Genomic DNA, 27,884 nt, shown 5'->3' with positions numbered 1-27,884 from the left:
TTGACTTCCTACCCCACTTATTCCATGCTTCCAGTATAATTGGACCTATTGTGTATGCTTCTCTTTAGGTTAATAGCTGTGACATACACTTTGAGCTAAAAAAAAAATTGTGTACCTAATGGCTGAGTGTCTTCAGTGCTTTCCTTGTGTATTTAACCTGTGCAAAAATAAAACTCACCTGACTTGAACAGCACCTACATCCCTAGATTGGATCAACATAAACATTGTAAACACAGTCTACAGTGCTGTCATGCAGATGTGCACATTCTATATGTCATTTTGTGCTAACAGGTTTTTTAATAGTAATTTTAGAAAGAAAGGAAAACCTTTTGCTACAACTTGGTTCTATATCCAGAAATTTATTGTGGAATATAAAAAGAATAAACACATTTCTAAGAGAAAACCTGTAGTAAACAGAATATCATTATGGTAAAGGTAACATCTGATTGGTTGCCATGGGTTAACATACTTGGTGCAAATGTTCTGACTTTTATTATAAATTAGATCTAAAATAATGTGGCTTATCGCATGTTTCTAACAAGACTTCAAGCATTTTCAATATAGTCATTATTTTACAAGTTCATCATTATTTTAGCACTGAGCTGCAGCGAGCTCAAATATACAGAAACTAGATCTCATTTTAAGTATGTTTAATGAAAGTGGTTTTATGCACAACTTACTCCACATAAAAGTGCAAACTACCCACTTTGCTGGTGATCGTAAAATTCTCTGCTCCAGCATATTTTGATCTGGTCTAGAAATGACCCCTATCATGCTGGCCAGTTCTTACTGACTTCAGTGAGCTATTCTGACACTGCTAGAAGAGGCAGTTCTCAAATAAAATGTGTTGGTGGAGATGCACCCAAAACCATACTGGCTGCTTCTTGTTTATGTAAAAGGCATTGCCTGATTTTACAAGAACAGGAGGGTCTCTGTCACAATATATCTTGTCAAACCTTGGCACAAGAGACCATTACATTTAGACATGTGAGTGTTGACCAGTGACAACAGCCACAACCCCAACATGGTAAACAGAACAGAACTGCTTTTAAAAACTTGATGCCTAAATTGTATAAAGCTAACATCAAACATGCCCAAAACGGTCTATAATTTAGTCTAGGTTCACAAGGGCAATACGAACACAAGCAAAACAAAAAAGAATCCAAGGTGCAAATGTCTTTTGGAAATGTAATCACATGTTTATATTTCTAGGAGTGAATAAAATGTATCATTTTGGGAGATCTAAGATTCCAGACAACATAGTATCCCATGTTTAATGCTACAGATTTGTTGGCTGTATGATGTAGGATTTTTTTTTTTATTTTATTGGCTGTATCACACTAGTTTTTTACTTCCCATTGTTCAATTTTAACATTTTCTATGAAATGCATTCATTTACTGTTAATATCACTTTACTTTAAACTTTAAACTATTGTTACTCTCAATAAATAAACCACAGATTTTTCTAATGTAGATTAAAAAAAAATCTTGCTCTTGCCATGTGGAACATGTGAGAAATGAAACGGCTGTCCTATATTCAAGTGTTGCTATAGGTGCAGTTACACTGCTAGGTGGTCAGTATCCAGTATCAGTCGCCACTTTGTGCATTTTGTTGCAAAATACTGGCATCCTGATCAGCGAGGGCGACAGTGGACAGGGGCAGGAGCATAAGGCTGATGACACTTTGGCCTTCGTGGTACCACATTGATGTATTCACTTTGTAGCACCCTTGTTCTCCGTCCTTTTTTCTGTAAAGATAACAAAATACAGTAAAGAGCCAATTCCTTTTTTTTTTTTTTTTTTTTTTTTCATTAAAAAAAACTGTAAAAAATTGAGGTTTGATACAGTCTGATCAGATATTTCTAGATATAGCAGGCATGCTGAAAACCAGGCCCTGAGTAGCAACCTGTGGGTTCTGGCAAATGCCAGAGGGGCTGCTGTAAGATGCCACAGACGGTCACTGTTTATTGGGCTGGTGGGGGCTGTTTGGGCCTCTGTGTACTTGATATGGCCATAGCCAAATTTAAATCTCAGTCTGAACCAGGTGAAAACAGTTATAAAGTAATGTTAACAAAAAAGAAGAATGTCATGGAAACCAAACGCCTAGCTTTTTTACTATCATACAAATGTCTGATAAAAGTCTTTCCATATGATTTGAATGTTCATCTGCTTTAATTAAAGACCATTAAGACCATTATTGGCTTATTAAAACAACTTTTCAGCCCCATATACAGGAGAAAATAACACTGAACTCTAAATCATGCCTTTTGTCAATGTATGAAGCAGGTACAAAACAGTGCAGAGCATTAAAAAAAGCATAGGCCCGATTCCTTGGACCCTTCCAAGAAAACCCCAGTGCACACATATAGAGCCATACTGACCTATCTATACACTCACATACATAAACTATATATACCAACATCAATACTAATTGTGGAATTTAGTACTTAAGGCACTCTTAAAGACATTAACAGAATCTGCCATTACCACCTCACTAGGAAGGGCATTCCCCAACCTCACTGCCCTCACCATGAAAAACCCCCTACACTGCTTGAAATGAAAGTTCCACTTCTCTAATCTGGTGTGTTGATCATTTTTATGGGAAAAAAGAACATCCCCTATCTGCCTATAATCCCCTCTAATGTACTTGTACAGCAATCATGTCCCCTTGCAAGCGCCTTTTTTCCACTATTAAAAAAAATAACCTCCCTTTTGGTGACATCCTGTGCCATAGGGTCACAGTTGGAAACCTACAAAATAGTCAGTGCCTTAAAGAAACCAATTTCTTTTCATTTCTTTTCTTCTAGTCCATACTTATCCACCTCATGGCTGTTACAACATTTAGTAGATGTTTACACATTATGTTAGGCAACATATATGTGTATATATATATATATATATATATATATAAATAAATAGTGGGCTCTATTCGTCGGTATGCTGCTTAATGACTATTTATAAATATATATATATATATATAAATAGTCATTAAGCAGCATACCGACGAATAGAGCCAATACCTGGGTGCCAGTGCATTAAGATAGCAAATACAACAATAGGTAGGGACGGCACTCACAGGAATTTCACACGAATAAAGGTCCTCATTTTCTTCACTTATCATTCTCGTGTGAAATTCCTGTGAGTGCTGTCACTACCTATTGTTGTATATATATATATATACAGTATATGAATCAGACTTAGGTGCACACATTGCAGCGGGAGATAGTAGCATCCCACTCATTGCACCAGCAAACTGTTCTTCAAACTTCAGGGACATTATTAAGGAGATAAGAAAATATGATGCTTACCAAAATGTAAAAGAATGCTGCAGTAATAGTGAGGCTGTATGCTGCCATGACTCCAATAGCAACCAGCAGTGGCCATTGAGGTTGTGGTAATGGGTCCTTTACTGGAGCGACTAACTCTGGGAGGAAATAAGAGAATGTTTGATGTTACAAACTCTGTTTATAAGGCACCAACATTTTTAAAAGGTAACTGTTAATTTAAAAAAAAATAAATAAATACATTAAACTGAAACTACCTCACAAATTGCCTTTATTATATTTTCTTACAATTGTTAATAGTCAGTGCTTTAAAGTTAACTCCCTCAACCCATGTGATTTTTTTGCAGTAGTAACAAACACACTCATGCTTGGAATCACTGACAGACGCCACCTCCTTAAAATGGCTGATTCCAGGCAACAATTTGCTATGCCTTACTGTGTGGCTGAGTTGTTTGCACGAGGACAGTATTAAATAAGGTTATGCACCCTATTAAACTATTTATATCTCAAAAAGTACAAAAACACCACTGCATTAAACCTTATTATAAGCTGCATCAGTGGGGAAGAAGCAGGGTATACTTGAGAAAAGGAAACTCCAATGCATACTGCAGGAAGATAATACTATGATTTTTTAGGAGCTTTAAAGTTAACAAATCATTTAACATAGAAAAAAGTATAACTGTGCAGAGACCGCCAGACACTAGCCCTCAAAAACTAAGGGGTGCAAAAACAAAAAAAAATTAAATAAAATGTGGAAGGGACATTGCTAAACATTAATAATCTAAGCTAAATATGTCACAGAAACAAATTATTTACATGCTCTTTGTGCTGGGCTGCTTTGCACAAATTCATTATATATAGCACATGAAATGAATGAAGGGGTAAGGGTTTAAAAAGATTTAACCTCATAAATAAACACTTGCATCCTTGGGTACAAGTGTAGAGCTGCAAGTTTTAACCCTAGTCCTACACTATAAGGCAGGGGTCCAAAATCTTTTTTAACTGTGGGGAGCAACACATGCATTTGGTAAACCAATGCGGGCTGGCAGCCTACAGGAGGCTCTGTTTGGCAGTACACATGGTATTTATGCCTCCAAAACTTTCCTCCAAGTCAAAAATTAAAAAACGAACACCTGCTTTGAGGCCACTGGGAGCAACATATAAGGGGTTGGTGAGCAACATGTTGCCCCCAAGCCACTGGTTGGAGATCAATGCTATAAGGCAGTGCTGTCCAACTGGCGGCCCGTGGGCCGCATGCGGCCCGCGACCCCCCTCTGTGTGGCCCCCCACCTGTCTGGCTGCTTTGATGGCTTACCTTTGAGTAAGCATTAAATGGTATCAGTACTGAGATTAACTGGCCCCCTGCATGGTTCTCACCTCAGATTCAGGCTGTAATCCTCCCTGTATTGTTTAAAAATGTAATCCCCTATGTTTTTCACACCTTTTAATACCTGCATTGTTCCCCCCCTGCAGTGTTCACACCTCAGGCTCAGGCTGTAATCACCCCCATTGTTCACTTCTTCACACCCCAGACATAGGTACTGTAGGCAGAGTATGGTACATACAGGCAGCATAGGTCAGGTAGAGTATGGCACACACAGGAAGGGTAGGGCAGGCAGAGTATGGCACACACAGTCAGGGTAGGGCAGGCAGAGTATGGCACACACAGGCAGGGTAGGGCAGGCAGAGTATGGCACATACAGCCAACATAGGGCAGGTAGAGTATGGCACACACAGGCAGCATAGGTCAGGTAGAGTATGGCACACACAGGAAGGGTAGGGCAGGCAGAGTATGGCACACACAGTCAGGGTAGGGCAGGAAGAGTATGGCACACACAGGCAGGGTAGGGCAGCCAGAGTATGGCACATACAGCCAGCATAGGGCAGGTAGAGTATGGCACACACAGGCAGCATAGGTCAGGGAGGGTATGGCACACACAGGAAGGGTAGGGCAGGCAGAGTATGGCACACACAGGCAGGGTAGGGCAGGCAGAGTATGGCACATACAGCCAGCATAGGGCAGGTAGAGTATGGCACACACAGGCAGCATAGGTCAGGGAGGGTATGGCACACACAGGAAGGGTAGGGCAGGCAGAGTATGGCACACATAGTCAGGGTAGGGCAGGCAGAGTATGGCACACAGAGGCAGCATAGAGAAAGCAGAGTATGGCACACACAGGCAGGGTAGGACAGGCAGAGTATGGCACACACAGACAGCATAGGACAGGCAGAGTGCTGCCTGTGTGTGCCATACTCTGCTTGCCCTATGCTGCTTGTGGGAGGTGAACCTGGCAGGGGTTTGTTGTGGGAGTTTGTTAGCGGTTGGAAATAGCCATTAAATGGTCCCTAAGGTGTGTAATTATGTACTGGGGGTTGCTGTGCTATCCACAGGGGAGGAGGAGGCATATGGAATTTAAGGGTATATCTTAATATGACATAATTCTTTCACATATGAATGATGGTTCATATCCCCACAGTGAGGACCAAGCATTTGGGATTTTGCTGTGCTACCACCATTGTGATAAAATAGGTGTGGTTTGAAGTGGGTGTGGTTTCAAAAAGGGGAGTGGTCAAAACTGGCTTCCATTAGCGGCCCTCCACCATGTATGCTAGAGAAATTCCGGCCCTCGGCACCGTAGAAGTTGGACAGCACTGCTATAAGGTAAAGAAAGGCTATTAAAAGCAATTAAAGCTATTTTCCTTCTCTCTGTGGTATGTATTTTCCTTCTCTCTGTGGTATGTATCAGCAGATGCATCATTATTAAATGCATTATCAAAGAAACATATACCTAGTTGCTTCTTAGTATACAGTGTATATATATATATAAAATAATAAACATCAGGAAAACAGAGAACTGCAACTGAGGTATGGTGCTGTCCATGTGTAACACAGACACAATTTGGAATGCATTGTTATCACAAGGGCAAAATACCTTACTTGTGCCCATGGATGCTCCATACCTTTAACATGAATGACAGTGCCATTGTCTTGATAACAGGTATAAGGGGGTGGATACATGTCCTCTTTGCGGAAAAAATAAATGTCTGTGTGATTCTCAGTCAGGCCTGACAGATGAAAGGTGATCTTGTTTTCAGTAGGAATGCCAATGCACCTTATGGACTGGTAAGCATTAGACTCAAATGACTGATAGGAGGAGTTGAAGGATCCACTACAGACAGTTATGGACTTTTTTACCCCTCTGAGCAATGACACCCGGGATTCTTTGTTATCTTTAAAGTTGCTGGGAAATGTTATCTCAATTTGTTTCACTGCTACAAGAACAACTTGCTGTTGTGTTTCTGATGAATCTGCAAGAACAAAAACAAACAGTTAAAGCTTCTTCATATAATGTATCTGGAACTGCAAACTCTAACAAATTACATGCTGTTTTATCTTAAATTTTGCCTGGGTCACCAAGACTGAACCATTTGTTCCTCCAACTAAAACATACTTTGGGGTAATTTTTTTTAAGGGTCGAAAAGTAGGGGGGAAAGAAGAACAGGAAAGGTAGGCAGAAGTTAGGAAAATGTGGTCACAGGCAAGTCATGCCAAGGATCCCATATCTGGCTAAGTAGGTTAGCCTATAAAGTTCCAGCTAGGATTCTATTAGCTTTATCCATTAAAAAGTGATGGAGGATGACAACTAAAATGGCTACATTCTTTACTATATATTTCACTCAGCTGGCTTTTATATCACCACCATATATCCACCATCCCCATACAGGCTTTTCTTGAATACTTCTGTAATTTGTTTGTTTTTTTTTGTTTTATTTTAAAGAGCCTGTGCTATGGGCCCATACTATTAGACCTAATACTATTTAGTGCTGGAAAGTGCTTGAAACCTGTCTGCATTCCTCAAAGAGCTAATTAATTTGGTATTTACCTTCCATAGGCCATGCCCACCTGAAATCTGCAAGGAATACTATATTATAATGTAACTAATATTAATTTCATATGCTATGCACCACTGGATTCCATATTGTCAATTGTGCCGACATTTTCTTCACATAGGGCAATATATATATTTACTCCACTTGTTCAAAACCTATTCTATGCACAGACAGACACAGGCAGAACAGGCATATTGGTATGCACATCTACACGGTATATGATATATACTAAATCACATATGACATCTGCTTTTAATAGATATTCATGTAATGATAAGTAAACCTAGTATCGAGAAATCTCTGATATACAGAAAGGTCATCTCCCATAGAGTCTTATATATTAAAACAATTCTTATTTTCTTACTGACTTACTTATGACTGTATAAATCCATGTAGGTTTCAAAATAATACAGTTTTTTAATGTTTAAATACACATAGTTGGATTAAGGAATAGGGATACAAATTACAGAAGTCCCAAGCATTCCAGGCAATAGATCTGATTTATTTACTAAGAAAATGCATTTATGAGCGGGGACCTAAACCCAAAAAATGAACTGATGTAAATTTAGACTGCTAATACCTGGCTTTTGGCTAAACAGAGAGCTTGCAGCCTTAGGGTTAACTGAATACAAGAACTGTGTTGAAAGTACATAGACCTAAAAATGCTAATATCTCTCAAACTACTAAAAGTACATACAAATAGTAAAAGTGCTCATAGAAGCACTCTGAAACATACCATTGTGTCATTGTGTCAACCTTCGATTCCCTTTAAACACACTTCTTTACGCACAATATTCTGGTCCTTCATTTTCAAAGGATGGCAGCTATGCCTGCTCACACTTTTTACATTTATGAGCTCAGATTTCTAGTTAAAAACTAGTCAATAATCTGTATGTGGCTACATATAGAGATCCCTAAAAATGTGGCTTGAGCTGTAAGGCATGATATCGGAGTGCGCTATACTGTACTGTAGAGTCTCCACACAGAGCAGTCAATGTCTTACTTGTTCCCATGTAAATAATTTCTGTCTTATTTCTAATGCCTAAAACAGGAAATATAAAAAGTAATACGGAAATGCTGCAAATATTGTCTCCAGATGATGGTTAAAATCCTGCAAGTTTATGAAACATAAATAAGTTGTGGAGTTGTTTGTGGGGATCCAAAGGAAAAGTTTGTTCTGTCTTTAAGATGTTTCATTAATAAGTTATTAAAGGGGACCTGTTACCCAGACAAGTTGTATTTTAATAGTCCTTTTCAAATTAAATATGAAACCTCATTTTTAATAAAACATCCAGCCGGGTATATGCAACAAAGCAATCTTCTTCCTTCTTCGGCCTTCATGCATGCGCAGAGTAGTGAGTAGCTGAACTTTAACAAAGCTGCACATGTGTGGGCCCCGGGATCTTGGCAAAAGGAGAAGGAAGGAAGAGGATTGCTCCATTTTGGAATACCTGCACGTCTGGGAGTGTTTGTAAATGACCCCTTAAATGCATTAAAGGAGAAGGAAAGGCTAATAAAGAGTTAATCTCAAGCTGCAGGCATACCTTCAGTTCTCTCAATAGTGCCCTTTAGTCTCCCCATATTTCTCCCGTTCAGATGATCAGAAGCCAAACAGGAAGAAAAAACATTGTTCCCATAATGCCTCGCTTCTGCACCGAGACCCAGACCGGTGTACATGCTCAGTTAGTAAGACTATGAGGAAGCTTCCTGCTGATTGGCTCAGATCCACATTCCTAAGGGGGGGGAGTGAGTTCTTAGCATTCTTGAGGGAGGGGGAAGCAGGAGAGAGGAGAGATTTGTGTGTCTCTGGCAGAGGAAAACAGACACAACTAATCTTTTTCCAGAGTGCTTATGGCTGTATTTACCTAGACCTTTCTGATAAAGCTGACTTAGTTTTTACCTTTCTTTCTCATTTAACAATTCATTTCAGTACTAAAGTATATAGAGTAATTAAGTGAATCAGCTGCTGTGTGCTTCTCATGTTACATCATAGGGAAGACCCCTGTGTTCTTGTGAAACGTCAGTTTCCTTTTCATTGTGGGGTCCTCCCAGCCAAGCCCACAGACCTATAACCTAGATTAATTGGCTTGCAGAGTTTAGCTGAGCACATCACCTAACCTCTGGAGTTCAGGAAGTCTTGCATGCAGCATAAAAAAACCGCAATGTGGAAATAGTAAAAAATGAAACAGAGTATTATTTTTCTGGTTGTTGCATGTTTAACATGTTTGCTGCCAGAACTGCTAGTAAGTGACCCTTACTGACTGCATAATGGAATAAAAATTCCTCTGCCTTTTCATTTTACAAAACAAAACTAATTCTCTAGTTCCCTGCTAAGAAGTACAGAGCATTCTAGCACTGTACATATACAGGTATAATGATTTTATAGATACTGAAACCATCAATAGTCTGAAACTGCATTTCTCTTCCGCCTTCTAAATAACCTGCAGTTCTTAAGGAAGAAACCACTTCTCTTCCTAGTTTAGTGGAAAGATGACAGTTTGTATTCAGTGCCACCTAAATTCTCATTGTATAAAATCATGTTAAAAAAACAAAGTCATGTTAGTCGGGATTGTTCTACATATGCATTGATATGGTCTGAATACATTTAAATATGAATGTAATAGTTATCAAATATACTTTCACTAAGTGGCTTAGGATATAAGGGTTGTTTTTTAGGGCATGTAGTTATTAATAACCTGCAAGTCCCTGTCTCTTCCGGTTGCAACAAATTGTAGTGCAATAGAGTCAATGTAATGTACAAATTGTGGTCAGTGACCCCAGCAGCTGAAAAAGTATTACAGGTATAGGATCCATTATCCAGAATGCACGGGACCAAGGGTATTCTGGATAAGGGGTCTTTCCGTAATTTGGATTTTCATACCATAAGTCTACTAAAAAATCATTAAAACAGTAATTAAACCCAATAGGACTGTTTTGCTCCCAATAAGGATTATTTATATCTTAGTTGGGATCAAGTACAAAGCACTGTTTTATTTTTACAGAGAAAAAGGAAATCAATTTTAAAAATCTGAATTATTTGATTAAAATGGAGTCTGTGGGAGACGACCCATAGATCTGGATTCTGGATATCGGGTTTCCGGATAAGGGATCCCATACCTGTACTCTGTTTCATTGTTATTGTTACTTTTTATAACTTGTTTTTCTGTTCAAGTCCTCACCTATTCATATACCAGATTCTCATTTAAATCACTACCTGGTTGCTAAGGTAACTTGGACCCTAGCAAGCAGATAGCTGCTGAAACTCCAAACTGAAGAGCTGCTAAACAAAAACCGAAATAATTAAAAAACCACAAATGATAAAAAATGAAGGCCAAATGCAAATTGTCTCAGAATATTACTCTCTACATTGTACTAAAAGTTAACTCAAAGGTGATCAACCCCTTTAATACACTGTAGTTGTGTAACAAAACACAGAAAACAACTGATATGAGATAGGATGAATCCAGGTATAGGCAGTAGGGGTATCCAAATTGGTGGGGTATCTGCATTGAGCCAGCCCTTGCCTCCTGTCTTGACTTGTTGGCTTAAGATATCCATACACTCCCAGATCCTTTTATTTGGCAAGGTTGCCAAACAGATCTGGGCCCAATTTGGCCACCCATGCCCTGGGTCAAATCCAGCTGATCTAGTTGTTAGCCCTATATATATATATATATATAGAGAGAGAGAGAGAGAGAGAGAGAGAGAGAGAGTGGAGAACACCCGTCACCAAAATAACAGCCCTGGGGCCAGGTCAAAAAATAGATATATAGAGAAAGAGTACTGCACACTCAGGGACTTGGTGCAAAAGAAAAAGTTTATTGAAAAACAAAAAAACCTTAAGAAGAGTACTGTTTGTGCTCGAAACATTGGAGCTTTCTCAATAAACTTTTTTTCTTTTGCATTAAGTCCCTGAGCATGCGGTACTCTCTCTCTCTCCCACATATATAAGAGCCATAAGTATCCTGTAAAATAGAGGTATGGGACCTTTTATCCACAATGCGTGGGACCTGGTTTTTTGGAAAGGGGCGCTTTCTGTAATCTGTAATCTCCAAACCTTAAATCCAATAAAAAAAATATTTAAACATAAATTAAACCTAGTAGGATTGTTTTGCCACCAATATTTTATTAATTATATCTTATTCGAGATCAAGTACAAGATATTTTTTTTTATTACAAAGAAAAAATAAATAATTTAAAAAATCTGAATTATTTGATTAAAGGGAAACTCCGCTCAAACACAAATTGAGCTTTTTGAAAAGCAAACATAATTTCAAGTAACTTTGCAATATACATTAAAAATATGCAGCCTTTTTATGATTTTAATGTAATAATATGGTTTGGAGCATTTCCCTAAGCCTTGCCCCCTGTTCTCCTGCTGATCTGGCTGGCTACTTTGAAAATTAAAAAATGCAACAGTATTCACTGTCCTCAGCCTGCCTTCAGCCTGCATCCTCCAAATTTGACAATTTCGTGCAGACATGATGTCAAGAGGGAAAGGAACATCACAGTACAATGCATTTTGGTTTAAGCAGGTCCTGTATGCTGTCTGTAAGCTTTGCAGAAGTTACAATCTGTAACATCAGTATTTTAGTCCCTCCTCCCCACCATGATATCAAATGATGCAGAAAGAGAACTGTTTTGCAGCTGGATTTCAGCATAAAAAAATTATATGTATTCATACTTTTTGAAGGAAAAGATTAAAGTTATGGACATATTTGGAGTTACTGTGTTGTATGAGGCTCTTTAACAGATTTTGGTTCCCCTTTAAAATAGAAATCTATAGGAGGTGGACTTCCCCGAATTTGGAACTCTCTGGATAATGGATTTCTGGATAACGGATCCAATACCTGTATATTCTTATAAATTGTGATATAATTAGTTGTAGTTAGTGCTAAGTGGTTCACATTTTTATCTCAAATCTGTGTATTATCTTAATAATATACCCCCTATTGTAAAATGTGGGGATATTAGAAGTCTCCTTGGAGTTCCAAAGGTCAGTGCTATTAAAAATCACTGACCCTCTGGTCTCATGCCTTTATATAGTCATAAAACTGCTCAGTAAATCTTTTAAATTTATATTATATAATACAATGTAATTTTTTATGTTATTATATATTTTTACAATGGAGGGGGATATTATTTCATATGTCAAGGAAGGAAAGTATAATAGATATTTCAATGTCCTAGTTAACTAACTTAATGAAAAAAAATGAAGGAAATTTGTAGCAAACTTGGAAATGTAAAATTGGTATCAAATTGGTCCAAAAAAACACCTAACATTTCAATACATGGTGTTGGCAAAGGAAAAGACATTAGATCAGATCAAACTGAACTTGACAGGTAAATGTTTCTGTTAGCAAACTCATAATCATATAATACTCCTGCTCCAGCCAATCTATGGTATTTATTTTACATAAAACCTGCATGGGGGCCATGGACTAACAATTAAGTTGGTCTGATAATATCATTGGCAGTGCAGCTAACATAAGTAGAAACAAGAGCAGCCAACTAATACCAGTTTAGCTGACATGCTGTGTTACATTTTTTACATTACATTAACATTTATTTATAAAGCGCCAACATATTCCGCAGCGCTGTACAATAAGTGGGTTACATACATTGGACATACAGAGTAACATATAAAGCAATCAGTAACCGATACAAGAGGTGAAGAGGGCCCTGCCCAAAAGAGCTTACAATCTACAATCTGTATTCCTTAACAGACCTAAAGTAAAGTATATATATATATATATATAGAGAGAGAGAGAGAGAGAGAGAGAGAGAGAGAGAGATAGATGATAGATAGATAGATAGATAGATAGATGTAGAGTTTACAAAGAAGCACACTCACCCTAAACAAAAGGCAAGAAAGGCCCAGGTGCTGCCGCAAAAAAATAATATCAGCATGGAGAACACAGAGCACTCATGGGACTTTAATTATGTACAATAATTTAATGGTGTAAGTTGACGTTTCAGTCTTACACAGAGGACCTTTATGGCTTAATAAAGGTCCTCTGTGTTTGAACGAAACATTGAAACGTTGAATTTTAGCACATAACTTAATTCCCATGAGTGCTCTGTGTTCTACATGCTGATATAGACATAGATAAAGATTTGAAGTTTTTTTTTGACGGAAGCTACATATCATACCAGTTTTAACGAATAGGAAACTTTGTACTGAAGAATTAAATGTCATCCTGAGATCTAAAATGCCATTTAGCTGTTTATCACATAAGAGTGGCAGGAACATAAATTGTCTTGCTTTTCACGCCCAGGAAATATGCCCAACAGGAATTAAAGACCAAAATGTTAACCACTACACAGCATACACCTGTTTCCTCAGTTTGTTTATATATAGACAACAAATGAGACAATACAATTGTGAAAGATTACATTTCATTGTGCAACAATATATATACTTTACAAATACATACCTACATGGCACAGGTATTTTAAAAATGCCTAATACAGGTATAGAACCCATTATCCAGAAACCCATTATCCAGAAATCTCCAAATTATGGGAAAGCCATCTCCCATAGAGTCCATGTGAAGCAAATAATTCTGCTTTGTAAAAAATTATTTTCTTGTTCACTGTACCAATAAGACAGTACCTTGTACATGATGGTAACTAAGATATAATTCATCCCTGTTGGTGGCAAAGTTCTCCTCTGGTATATACCCTATTTAAGACTTTGGACCAATCTGGCACTAGATACAGAGTGCAGACAGACCCTGGCAGAAGGTCACTTTTGCACCATTTAGTGCTCTTGCATTTGCGTCAGGGTCAAATAAAATCACCCCTACAGTGTTTGGATAATGAAATAAAATTTTCCACTGAACTTAATATTAGCTATATTAAATACATCTTAAGTATTTCAAGTTTAAGCAATTCGACACTATACATTGTGTTTTACACATAATCAGGCCTGGACTGGCAATCTGTGGATTCTAGCAAATGCCAGAGACAGTCACTATTTATTCGGCATTGAAGGGGCTGTTATGACCTCTCTTAAACTGATATCCCTGGGCCAATCTTGAATCCCAGTCCGGACCTGCACATAATGTTAATACTCTCTTACCTATACAGAAATAGATTTAATCGGAGTTGTTGAGGCTAATGCCCACTGCTGTTTAGTGCACTTCAAACCCCCAATATCTCCAGTAGCTCCACCCCCTCTCTCCTCCCCTCCCCTTATTTATCCTTTGGATGTAACACTTTGTAATCCTGCCTACTTACTAAATCCCTGCATGATTCACCCCAATTATATAATGGCTCCACACCTTTTCATCATGGCCTTACAGCCCCTTTCCCACCCCTTATGTCATTGCTTAGCCACGGTCACCTTCTGCCTGGTATCGTTGGCAACCATAATTACTCCAGCCATTTAAAATGAATGAAAATTTCTACCAAAGTGTACATTACAAAAGAAACACTTTACACTACACAAACACAGAGATTAGAAAGTGGGGAGGACAAATGAAGAAGGCCTCATGCTTGCATTTATTCCTTTTGACTGTCATTAGGTTTAATCATGTAAATAAATAATAAGGAGACTGGAGAGTGGTCCCTCCATGTGCCTTATTGATAAGATTAATAGTTTAATTCCAACCTTTCCATAAAAGTGCAATATGTTGCATTTAATCTTTACATGTTTGCATATTAATATAACCTTTATTAATATATTTCCTTCCTATCCCACAGCACAAGGTTACAGCCTATTATAATTCATTTTTCCACAGTAAGAAATAACCTACCAAGGAAGCCTGTGACTTACCTAAGCCTACTATCAGCAATGCTGGCAGGCAGGCAGGCAGGCTATTCCACATACATTTTATTTGTGTTGCACAAGATTAGCTTGTATTCCACACACTGGCACACTGAATGTGCTAATCTGTTGTGTTCATCCCCATATAATGGTCAGAGTATGAATTTGGATTATTCAATCCTGTTCAATGTGCAGAGTAATGTATTCTGCAGCATTATTTGAATTTGAAAAAAAGAAATGGATGGCAAGAGGTTGGCATATTAAATTTAAACATGTTACTTTTACATAGGAGGTTTTAAATCAGACTCTTTAGTAAGTACTGTTAGATGAGTTAATCTTCTTCAGTGAAAGTGAACCTGATCTGTGTTCAAAAGCCAATAAAAATAAAAGGCTTTTGAAGTGTGAAGCTACAAGAAACCTCAACAGCAAACATGGGGTAAAAAGCACAAAACACCTTTTGCTTATAGCAGCCTAGAACAACAGCCAAGTACAGTTAATAACCACAAAGACCTCATCCCAAACAACAAGGTTACAGAATGTTTATCATAGTTCTGCCACTGAGTTTACTAATAACCACTTATGACTATGAAGCTGCTATAGCTGCTTATATTTCAGAGCAACATAAGCATCAGAACATTATCATTGCAGTTTTACAGTTGGCACATATACAGGAAACTTACAATCTAATGCTTGTTACCAAGAAACACAGACTAAGAAAATGGTTTCATTGTTTGCAATGACCTCTAAAATATCAGTTCTAAGATAACATATTTAACAAAATGCAAATTAGCCTTTTCACAGTTGCAAAATACAATTGTATGTGCAGTAGCCTCAGTATTCACGGGCAAGCACCCACTACTCTAGTCTTTCCTTGTCCATGTAAGAAATCTGCTTTTAATTTTAATTCGTTTTTAAATAGACAACTGACTAGTTACAAATAGGAAAATCTTGATATGAATGAAGGAAATAGTTTTGGTGTGGTACATATCTATGACCAGTGATCTACAGAGTGAAAAGCTGATTATGCAGAATGTACATATAAGCATATGAACACAGTATGTCTCTACCCCAAGGCCGGACTCCAAGCCAAATAAACTCTTGAAGCTAGAACTATAATAGTTTCAAAAGTCATAGCTTGTTTTCCTGATAATTAATATACTGTACACATGAGACCATGTATTCAACAGCAGGGCTCAATAAAATAAGAATGAACCTGTTGCCTGTATATCACCTATATAAGACCTAATATTTGACATACCTGTGCATTCAGTCACGGTAATGCAACTTAGAAGGAAGGCCATCCAGAGACACATTGTAAATCTAAGCTTTAAAACTCCACTCCATTAACCTGAATAAAAAAGAAGAGAAAGAAGGTACAAGTTAAGTGATTTCTCTTGCACATATTGTTTCACCTAGTAGAGAATTATTAAGGCAAGCCAGCATGGAAAAGAGCTTCAGGGACCCCATTGAGAACTGACTGCTACCTGTGTTTATCATTCTTTCCTTTGTGTCTCTCCGCCTCTACTTGGCACCAAATGAAACACATAATGGGCTGTCGTTCTACATTATTACGTAAAAGACAGGAAACAAATCTGATGACTTCAGCCTTTATGTGAGACATTTTTGGGGAAAACATCATATGATTTGTATGAGTCTTACCACTTCTATAAATGTTACTGTTTTCCTGTAAAAAAGAAAAATGAGCAGCTAAAGATAATTTTGTAACAGAGTTAATCACGATATTGTATTAGACAACAGTATACAGGGGTGTCAAACTCAATTGCACAGGGGGCCAAAATCCAAAACACACTTTACGTTGTGGGCCGAACAGGATAAACATTTATTGAACACACTAAAACTAAACTTTTAAAACTTTGTGCTTTTCAGCAATAACTAATCAAATCATTCAGTTGTCTTTGCTCTAATGTCACCTGGCATTAAAAACATTAATCACTCCGGCAAAACAGTTCATACATTTATAATAGATCAGTTCATAAAGATAAAAAGGGGAAGAAGTTAAATACAACAAATCTAGGCATTCATTAAATAAAAGGGTTCCTCATAATAGTTCATATGTGTAATATATATATACACCACTGCCAATAGTTATATACTGTAGATCCCTTAATGATATTAGACTCAAATATATTAATAGGGTCTGGGTGAGAGGAGACTACTAGAAAGAAGGTATGATCCTAATACTTTGCTCGTGGGAATAGAGCCCTCAGGGGAGCAACACAATATGAAACTAAAGCCCCGGCCGGGAACTTACTTGAAATAGAAGTGGAAAGAAACACGGGTTCTGTGCCGCTAGCTCACGCCGTTTGTTCGGCGGCGTCACTACTGCAGTGCTTCCTGCTTGTATGGATCCCTATTCAGACCACTTCTTCTTGGCGTGTTATTCACAACCAATAATGTATAAAATGATCTCGCGGGCCGGATATAATTACACGCCGGGCCGGATATGGCCCGCGGGCCTTGAGTTTGACACATATGGTATAGACTTTGGTTCCCCCCACGGCCGGTGGGGGCACCCGCAGGGCCCCTGGGGCGGGAGCCCCGGTGGGCCCTGCACCCCCCAGTCCGACCCTGCTTACCTAGGACTTGGCTAAGGACAGTCTATGGCCCCAACAAGGAGGTAGTAATTGGGGTTAGGACCCTGGGTGATTGTGCACCAGTGAAGTGCGCCGTGAAGTGTTCAGGGGTAAGTTACCTACGAACTGTAGTGTGTAAGTGGGGAGATGCTTGTGCACTGTATATTGATAGACAGAGAAGGGGGATTATTATGATAAGGAGAAGCCCCCCCAACTGGTCACAACACTCTGCTAGTGCCTTCCACAAGATGTGTGAAGCTGCAGAATAAAAGCCAGTCTTGGTTCATCGCATTCTTGAATGAGATGTCTACGTTACACAGTAAAAGCCTATCCCATTTCCTTTCCTAGGAAGGAAGTCTACCAGTTACGGGTAGCAACTTTACAAGTATCACCATGGCTTATCTTGATTTTTTCATATCAGAAAAGTATCTGCCAAACTATTTGGTGCTTTTCACTGGTGGCCATTTTTAACCAACAGATTTAGTTCAGGTGTTTTGTAATTTCCTGCCATGCCCCAGTACTGGCCCACTGGGCACTGCCTATCATACACTTTGGAAATGGAAGAGCCAAGAGGGCCATGCCCCCTACCATAATTTCACCCCCTGTTCTGGAAGTAATTGAAGATTAGCAGGGTGGGGAGCCAGGGGTGCAGGTAACGGCTCGAGTGGCTGCAAAGCCTATCCCTAGTTAAATTAAGTTCTGTGGATCATATATTGTGCAACAGGCCCCACCCGTGAGTAGGGTAGTGCATAATAAGTATGGTGGAGTCAACACCTTCTAAAGAACATTTTAACTTATGGAACGCAGAGATGCAAGGGCAATAGCAAAACACATGTGCATGTACAAAAATGGTCAAACCCTTCTATATATAATCCCCTTGGATTTGTTTTTTGTGCCCCACAAGTTAATTATTATTTGTAAATTGGGCTCCCTCTCTCTTCCCCCTCTTATATTTAATGTGCAAAGCCATAAAGGAGTGGAGGGAGTCATGCAGTGTTTTTAGAGTTTTTCCTAAAATTTATATTTAGAAAAACTGATTTTTTGATAATTGAGCAATGAATTGCAATCAAGACCAAACTAAGGGGGACATTTATTATGGCATGAATGCGCCAAGCATACTTTGCGTGACAATTTTGTACCTTGCGACAAAATTTGTGCGACAAAATCGTATTGTCGCGCCAAGTACGAAAGTTTCAGATTCATTCAAGCTTCGGTATCGTGACTTTCCTTGGGCCAGGTTGGAGCTGCAGAGTGCCATTGATTCCTATGGGAGACTTTCCTTGGGCCGGGTTGGAGCTGCAGAGTGCAATTGAGCCCTATGGGAGACTTTCCTTGGGCCGGGTTGGAGCTGCAGAGTGCCATTGAGTCCTATGGGTGACTTTCCTTGGGCCAGGTTGGAGCTGCAGGGTGCCATTGAGTCCTATGGGAGACTTTCCTTGGGCCGGGTTGGAGCTGCAGAGTGCCATTGAGCCCTATGGGAGACTTTCCTTGGGCCGGGTTGGAGCTGCAGAGTGCCATTGATTCCTATGGGAGGCTTCCAAAATCATGCACAGAAGGATCAACGTCAGAAACGTTTTCCCACTGTTTACAATTGTTCGGTACCAAAATACGATATTATCGTGACTAATACAATTTTTTCATAAGCTTTTTAACTGCTATTACTGTTTTGTCTTACTTGTATTATTATTATTTTCCGTTATTATAATTGCTTGAATATATAATGCAAACCAGTCTGTCAGAAACCTTAACCAGAACAGGTACATAGGAAATGTGATCCAGATGGCAAGAAAGAAACCCAGAGGAGGGCCAAGCCAGCCTGGCGCCCTAGGCAACCCAGCCAGCAGCCTCACCCCTGCACCTCCCCACCTGTGTGTGCGTGCATACATGCAAGAACACGCACCAATGCACAGGGATGTTGCTCGGGGAGGGGGCAGCATAGGTAAGGGAATGCAGACTAGGGGGCACATTTACTTACCCACGAACGGGTCGAAATGAGTCCGATTGCGTTTTTTTCGTAAAGATCGGTATTTTGCGATTTTTTCGTATTTTTTGCGATTTTTTCGGCGTCTTTACGAATTTTTCGTTACCAATACGATTTTTGCGTAAAAACGCGAGTTTTTCGTAGCCTTTACGAAAGTTGCGTAAAATCTTGCGATTTTTCGTAGCGTTAAAACTTGCGCAAAAAGTTGCGCTTTTTTCGTAGCGTTAAAACTTACGCAAAACTTCGCACCTTTTAAGTTTTAACGCTACGAAAAAGGCGCAACTTTTCGCGTAAGTTTTAACGCTACGGAAAAAGCGCAAGATTTTACGCAACTTTCGTAAAGGCTACGAAAAACTTGCGTTTTTACGCAAAAATCGTATTGGTCACGAAAAATTCGTAAAGACGCCGAAAAAATCGCAAAACATACGAAAAAGTCGCAAAATGTTCGTTTTCAAGTCGGAACTTTTCCAATTCGGGTCGGATTCGTGGGTTAGTAAATCAGCCCCTAGGGGTAGGCAGAAGAGGTACCTGCCCTGCATCTCCCTATCCTTGCACCCTAGGCAGGTGCCTCTTTTGCCTACCCCTAGTTCCGGCCCTGAAGAAACCAGAAAAAAAGCTCTAAAAGAGTCTTCTCAATTATTCATTTAGAGTTCTTCCCTTCCAGCAACTCAAATCTTTAAGATTTAGCTGATAATCAAACATGAATAGTCTTTAGGGTGGGCAGCCTCTGAGGCACATAGGGTACTAGCTATAGAGGGGTACCACAAAGTGTTCTGTCATTTTATTTAATTTATATTGCATTGTACATTTATGGTTAGACACACTTAAGTGTAAACAATTTTTATTTTAAATTTGTTTTGGGTTTACAGGAGAAATATAGTAATATGCGACAATTACAGAGAAAATATTGAGCGCTGTCATTAGTGAATATGCAGCATGATCATCCATAATTTAGACTAGTCATGAAAGGTATCTAAATCATTTGGTAATAGCGATAATTGAGGTTGGCATTGTTATAATTGTGAAACAAATAAAAACACGATGAGATTAAGCAAACTGCCTACATCATTTATTACAAAATAATGTTACTGAGAATTAAGTAATGGGGAATGTAATGATGAATATGGCTGTTTACGGTGGCATACCTATGTAGTATAACGTTTCTAGGAGTGCTCCATAGGAAACTGGCATAATAAAAATAAAAACATAGCATGAAACGTCCCAGATTCTAAGAAAGTTACCATGAGTGCCAGAGAGAATAGAGGTTCATTTTTCATTAACCATTAGGTTACTTAACTTACAGACTTTTAACTGGGAATTGGGAGAAAAGGGGTAAGTCAGGATTTGGCGATAAGTTGTTTGGCTGCCGTAAATATAAAGGTGATCAATTTGAGAGAGTTATTGTTAATATTAGGTATGCATTTATTTCATAGGGCCTTCCAGGGATCCTTTCTCAAATGCACATGGCTGACTGATTCCATAAAACCAAAGACTCTCAGCCAAAAACCCTGGAAAGAGGCGACGGTACCATATGTACCCTAAGGCTAGAGGCACATTTACTAATCCACGAACGTCCGAAAAGCGTCCGAATGCGTTTTTTTCGTAATGATTGGTATTTTGCGACTTTTTCGAGTCGTACTGGCTATGAAAAAGTCGCGACAATTCACGAAATTTGTAATGGCAATGAAAAAGTCGCGACAATTCACGAAAGTCATAATGGCTATGGAAAAGTCGCGACAATTCACACAACTCGTAACGGCTACGAAAAAGTCGCAAAAAATACGAAGAAGTAGCAAAATGTTCGTTTTCCAATCCGAATTTTTCCCATTCGGATTCGTGGATTAGTAAATCAGCCCCTAAGAGTGTAAGCAATTTTTACATTTACAAATAACTTCAAACCCATGTATAATTTGCAATTAATGTATATTGGAATCATTTTTCCAATTTTGGAATTCCATTTTGTTTGATTAGGCAAACTTTTATATTTTATATTAGGGTGACCAGATCACTTGAGAATTCAGTGTCTCTGAATTTTTACATGATCTGGTCACCCTATTTTATATTTACATTGAAACCTGTCAGTCACCATTGGTGAAGGGGAGGATTTGAATGTTTATTTTGGCTACCATCTGCCTTTCAGCTGTGACAAGCGGTTTGCATTAAAGAAAATGACAACCTTGTTGGAAGGTGGAAAGCTGACTGCAAATATGTTTTTGCACTGAATTATTATTGTTAGGATATTGACTCTTATGTTGTTGTCTATTGTGCCAGTGTTTCTGTATATCATAAAGCATTCTCTAGGTAAACCAATATAAGCAGAATCAGGAGGAGCATTAGCCTCTCTGCTTGTGTGAGCATTGGCAAGGAGTAGTTTTGCAAAGAAACAGCATTGCTAAGTTCAGGAACTTCTCAGAAAAAATGCCAGTGGAGAATATGTCTTGTGAATCATGAATCTAAGAGCCCCTTACACCTTACTTTTTCAAGTAATCAAACCAAACAGACTATACATCATTTCCATTAGTCCCTGCCCAGTTGGAGCTTACAATACATTGACATTTTACTATTTTCATTACATTAATAGTAAAAATAAAAAAAGCCTCTGCCAAGGTCAGCAGATTGTGAAAATGGCACCAAAAGAGTCCCAAGATGTGACACAACCAGACTTGTGGTCTAAAAGTGGGAATTTCAGAAGCTTGTCCTACATACTATGCAAATGATACTGATGTAATGGCTAATTTAGGTCTGTAACAATTCTGCAGTCAGAAATAAGACTGCCATGGGGCACCTGCACTAGTTATACAGTCCAAGACCCTACGTTGTCTTAAACTTGCATATCATTTTTATTAAAGTACATAAAGCTCTAAACTAAAAAATACTGCAAAAAGGCATATTCTCTGCTTTCTTCCCCATGCCCTGGAATTTATTTATACATGTATGTAAAAATGATTCTGCTCTTTCAGGCCTTATGAGAAGGCAAGCTACCATTCCTATAACTACAGCTCTAAAACTGCAAATATAACAGATTGCCAAAGTACTTTGAGGATCAATAAATACTTTTTTAAAACTAAACAAAGAGTCTATTGGGTAAACTTGCAATAAAATTTGCATTTAACCTGTACAAAACAAACATTAGTTAAAAGGTTAGTGTTTGTAGAGAGGAATATATATATATATATATATATATATATATACAGTATATGCACAAGAAAAGAGTTGTAGCTCTACTGCATTCATTCATTTTGCAATCCTTGTCAACAACATGTATGGAAACCACAGCAGGCAGCCCAGAGCTTATCACTTCCTTGCTCGTTCAATCTTGATCAAAATCAAAAACAATTGCATCTAAGTCTTTTCTAGTGGAGTCCACCCACCTGGCAAATAACTATCGCATTCAGTTATCTTAAAGGTATTCAACCATATATACCATGACGCTTCTACCACAAAAGCACAAAGCAGATAAGAGAAAGCCAAAGGAAAATTATTTAAGAAAGTAAGAAATGTCTAAAAATACTTTTGTACTGAATAGGATCACAACCGTTAAAAAAATGTGTGCATGAATGACATCCACCCAAGTACAATAGAAGACAGACTATTAATTGTAAAATATTTGACTGTCAGCAATGTCGGTGCCTCAAGTCTGGTAGAAACCTGATGTGCACAAAGCCACCATGTATCTGCTTATTGTTTGAATGAATTTAGAATCTTTGCAAAAGATCTGTTGTTCTGTTCATTTCTATGAATCATTTGCCAAACCATCATAGCACACTCATTTTATAACTGAAAAATGATACTATAATTTATTTATGGTAAAGGAACAGTTATAGATTTCTCTTACAATGAGTGATTAATGGATAAATGGTTCAAATTAAATGGATGGCTTTTAAGCAAGAAATGACAAATTTGTATTTTGTAGTGGTAGTTGATTTAGGGGGCATTCACACTGCTATTTTGTTGTCAAAAAGAGCACCTGTATGTTTTGATTTCTTCTGGATCAGAGGAAAGATAGGGTAAGCAAGAACAAAGTGTAAACTGGAAGAAAATGCCTACATTTAGGATAAATAGCAGACCATTTGCCATTTATTATTTTCCACATCTATATAGCCATTAGGATTTTTTTTTTACAAAATGGTGTGGGAAGTCTTACCCATCAAACAATTGGCTAATAGTCAATATGTGCTAATGGCTGTAGAGACCTACAAGAAGTAGCCTCTTGTTAAGCCTCAGTTTCATTTTAGGGCTCTGGTACACGGGGAGATTAGTCGCCCGCGACAAATCTCCCTGTTCGAGGGCGACTAATCTCCCCGAAATGCCATCCCACCGGCGAAAATGTAAATCGCCGGTGGGATGGCAAATGCGGCGGCACGATTTCAGTGAAATCGCGGAAGTTGCCTTGAGAGGAAACTCTAATCTCCCCGTGTGCCAGAGCCCTTATAGTTAGTATCTCTAGATTTCTTTTTTTGTTTATAGTTCATTGTTTTTTTTTCAACATTACAGTGTACTTAAAAGTAAAAGAAAGAAAGGGGATGTGAAAAACATATGTAGTGGTAGAATAAGTTGCTCTAAATTTCAAACTAATGTATTATTTTTTTTTTATTTCAATAAATTTTTATTTAAATCGGGGAAGAAACAGACTGTGTTACATTTGTCACAGCATATAACGTTAAAGGAGAAATAAAGGTAAAAACTAAGTGAGCTTTATCAGAAAGGTCTATGTAAATACAGCCATAAGCACTCACAGAAACGCTGCACTGAGTTCTCTGTCAAAAGATTTGTTGTGTCTGTAATTCCTGTGCCAGAGGCACGCAGCTCTCTCCCCTCTCCTGCTCCCCCTTCCTCAAGAATGCTAAGAACTCACTCCCCCCTCCCTTAGGAATGTGGATCTGAGCCAATCAGCAGGAAGCTTCCTCATAGTCTTACTAACTGAGCATGTTCACTTGGTCTGGGTCTCGGTGCAGGAGCAAGGCATTATGGGAACTTTTTTTGCACAGCTCAGCGTTTTTCCTTCCTGTTTGGCTTCTGATCATCTGAACAGGTGAAATATGGGGAGACTTAAGGGCACTATTGAGATAACTGAAGGTATGCCTGCAGCTTGAGATTAACTCTTTATTAGCCTTTCCTTCTCCTTTAAAGCAGACCAACAAGATATGATATCTTAGATGGATATCAGTATAGGAGCAACCAAAATATATAATTGGTAGTCTCTATGTATACATTGGGGGCCTGGGGTTCTCCTTCAAGGGAGCGCTCTAGTACCCATTGCTTAAATAATATAATATGTCAAAAAAAGACTGTAAAGCATTAGTTATAAAGGGTGTAAACAATAAAACAAAGAACAATGAACAACGGATAGGTCATATCTTCAGAATTCAAGCCAAGGAGGGACCTAGGTCTTTGGTTGTTTATTGTTGGCCCATTTTAAATGCCCTCTGTGTACCTTTGTCTAGGCCAAGTTTTAAGCTGGCCATACACGCACCAATAATATCGTACAAAACCTAGTTTTGTACGATATTTGGTGCGTGTATGGCAAGTCAGTGAGTCGACCGATATCGCAGGATGCTGCTGATATCGGTCGACTTACCGATCGGGCCGGTTAAAAGATTTTGATCGGGCGCCATAGAAGGTGCTTGAGCAAAATCTGTCTTCGGGGCTGAATCTGCAGAAGGAGGTAGAAATCCTATTGTTTCTACCTCCTTATCTGCCGTTTCAGTCCTGAACGGTTAGTGGTGGATTGTACGATCTTTTGTGCGACCGATGGTCGCACGAAAGATCTAAAATCACCACGTGTGTGGCCACCTTTACAGTGAGAGAAGAGAAATACGGTAATCTGCCCCATATCTATATATAAATCATGGCTTCCATATTTTAAGGAACTTCTTGTGGGAATCTGTTAAGATACTGGGCATCTTTTCCATGGCCATAATTTCAGTAGTTTTATTCTTACGGGAGACTACCGTAGTCTTCTAAAGAGAAGCCAATAAGTCTTTAATATTAATATTGTGGTGACATTTTTTATTCATTTTCAATCTTAGAATGCTCTTGCTGTACAAAATAGAATACCAAACATTATTTTGTATACTCAATGTGAAGGGAAAGGTGATTTGCTGAATCCTCCTAAGAACCACCAGATTGTCCCAGGATTTCTGGACTGGTCAGCAAGTAGAGGAAACCATTTAATGTTCCTTCCACATGGTATAATAAACACAAGTACATTGTTGAAATGTAATCAAAAATCCAAAGAAGACAAAAGAGTTGCAAGGCTTCCATCTAGTGTTCAACCACACAAATACTTTCTGCGATTTCCTTCTGGTTTCCTGTGTTTATTCATTTGAAATGTGAGGCAGGGAACAAAGAACAAAAAACAAGAGCAAAGTACTAGTGATGTACAGGATGAGCCACAAATGGCTGGACCTGCAGTTTACCCTGAGGTCAGGTGGGTTAGGGTTGAAATTTGGGCAACCATTGTGGGTTCAGGTTGGCTGTGGGTCAGGCTGGGGGAGTACACAGTTTCTCTACTCCTAAATTTTCCCTGTCTTGGAATCCAAGGTGCACTCAGAATTAGCTTTAAGCGTGTAAACACGCGGGTATGTGTTGGATGTGGATCTTACAATGGCAACATTTTACGGGTTAGGTGTTGTTTAGCGGGAAACTGTCACCCTGGGAAACAATTACAAATCCTTGTCTATCATGTTAGTTGAATAAAATAAACTTCACTTACACTATACAAAGTATTTAAATTTAGTTTTCTTCAGTCTTGGAAGCCACGATCACAGCAAGCAGGCAGGTACCATTTTGGGGGCACTGTTATTAAGGTTATAATGTGAATTTGACATCTAGGTGACATCTAGGAAGTCCTGAATGATGTAATTCAGATATTTTTTGTAGTACTTTGTACCCAGCCCCTTTGTGCCTTATGCTTCTTCCATGAATACAGTAATACCTGCATTCGGCAGTGTTATATTTATAGAGGGGTGGGCTGGGGGTTGTATGAGGATGTCCTCTTTATGCCCTCTAGCTTGCACATCATTCAAATGTACAACCAAAGATTCAGCATGGCTTGCAAGTGTACTATGGTCTTGTTACCAACTAAATATCTCTAATGTTGTAGCTAACTAAAAGCACTTCAAGGCATTTGTCAGGATGAACATCAGGTATCGAAAGGTTCCTGTGAAAAACTTTGGGTCATTTTTATATCCCCCTTAACAATTATTCAGTCTCCTAGCAAGGTGATATATTGGCAGAATGGTGAGTCAGTGATTGGCACTGGGATCCTGGGCATGATTCTGAGCTGAGCATTACTGCATAGAGTTAGTATGTTCTCCCACTGTGTGGGGTTTCTCTTTGACTCCAAAAACATACAGTCAGGTTAACTGACTCCTCTGCATGTGGTAAGGTCCTTACATTGTAATCTATACCTTGACAGGGATTGATGTGAATGATAAACATTTTCTATAAAGAGCTGCAGAACACGTAAGCACATTAGAAATTATAATAGTAATATCAGTGGATAAATGTCAGGAAACATTAGAACGACAACAGTATTACATCCTAATCCTTTGTAGTTTAAAACCATATGGATAAACTGAGCCTATAATAGCTACAAAGAGGCTGTGAACAAGGAATCCATTTGAAATGTTGAGCCCCAAGGCAAGATAAAATACTCTAGGGAACAAATCCTTTTCTTTTCATCGTAACACTGCAATCATCTCAGCTTTTATCCACTGTGGTATTTTGTCATACATAACCATATCCATACAAAGGGCAATCCCATTTACCAAAATTAAAGCGCTTAGCCATTTATAGCTTATTTTATGATTTAACAGATTGATCTAAAAAAGGATTGTTCCTTATGGAAAGAAAGAATGTGCTTCTTCTGCTAAAGGCTAAAATATAAATTTTAAAAACAGATGTGTGAAGTTACAGAGTGCTATTTGCAAAAAGGGTAAATATTTATTACAGTTGCAGCAAAAACAGTCAAGTTTAGATCGCAAAAATTAAAAAGAAATTATTTTTACACTACAGAATAACATACAATAATTCTGAAGATATCAGAAAAAAATTGCTATTATCACATGGTGCAAGCTCATTGGTCAGTGGGGCCTGAGACTCTGGGGTAAGAGGTTGGCAGACTAAAACTTATCACTGTTGAAAATGTAGAACATTTTTTGTCCGAGCAATTATATACAAAGAATAAATATGTAATAAAAATACAAAGTGTTACAGATAATGAAATGTAGAACCTGTATAAAGTGAAAGATATAATAACAAAAATTGCATTTATTCATACAAATGGTGAATAAAATACAATACAGAATCAGGTTGTTAGCTATCTATTGACCCCTATAGGTATGGTGAATAAAAAGCTT

At 38.4% G+C, this 27,884-nt stretch overlaps 1 protein-coding gene across 2 annotated transcripts; it reads right to left on the bottom strand.

Moving 5' to 3' along the window:
* Window positions 1–339: 339 nt before the first annotated feature.
* On the bottom strand, window positions 340–16,441 carry cd28 (CD28 molecule). Of its 2 annotated transcripts, NM_001110049.1 has the most exons (5): window positions 16,431–16,441; window positions 16,205–16,294; window positions 6,246–6,593; window positions 3,309–3,424; window positions 1,327–1,748 (listed from the first exon to the last, which is right to left on the bottom strand). In NM_001110049.1, the coding sequence occupies exons 2-5, from the start codon at window positions 16,257–16,259 to the stop codon at window positions 1,635–1,637; spliced, it is 633 nt and encodes a 210-aa protein (NP_001103519.1). In that variant the 5' UTR covers window positions 16,260–16,294; window positions 16,431–16,441; the 3' UTR covers window positions 1,327–1,634. The 2 variants fall into 2 exon arrangements, with proteins under 2 accessions (XP_012825450.1, NP_001103519.1); XM_012969996.3 differs by lacking the exon at window positions 16,431–16,441 and having other exon boundaries at window positions 340–1,748; window positions 16,205–16,416.
* Window positions 16,442–27,884: the final 11,443 nt, after the last annotated feature.

The sequence above is a fragment of the Xenopus tropicalis genome, chromosome 9 (genome assembly GCF_000004195.4).
Source record: "Xenopus tropicalis strain Nigerian chromosome 9, UCB_Xtro_10.0, whole genome shotgun sequence".
NCBI lineage: Eukaryota > Metazoa > Chordata > Amphibia > Anura > Pipidae > Xenopus > Xenopus tropicalis.
This window is presented reverse-complemented; position numbering and strand designations above follow the sequence as displayed.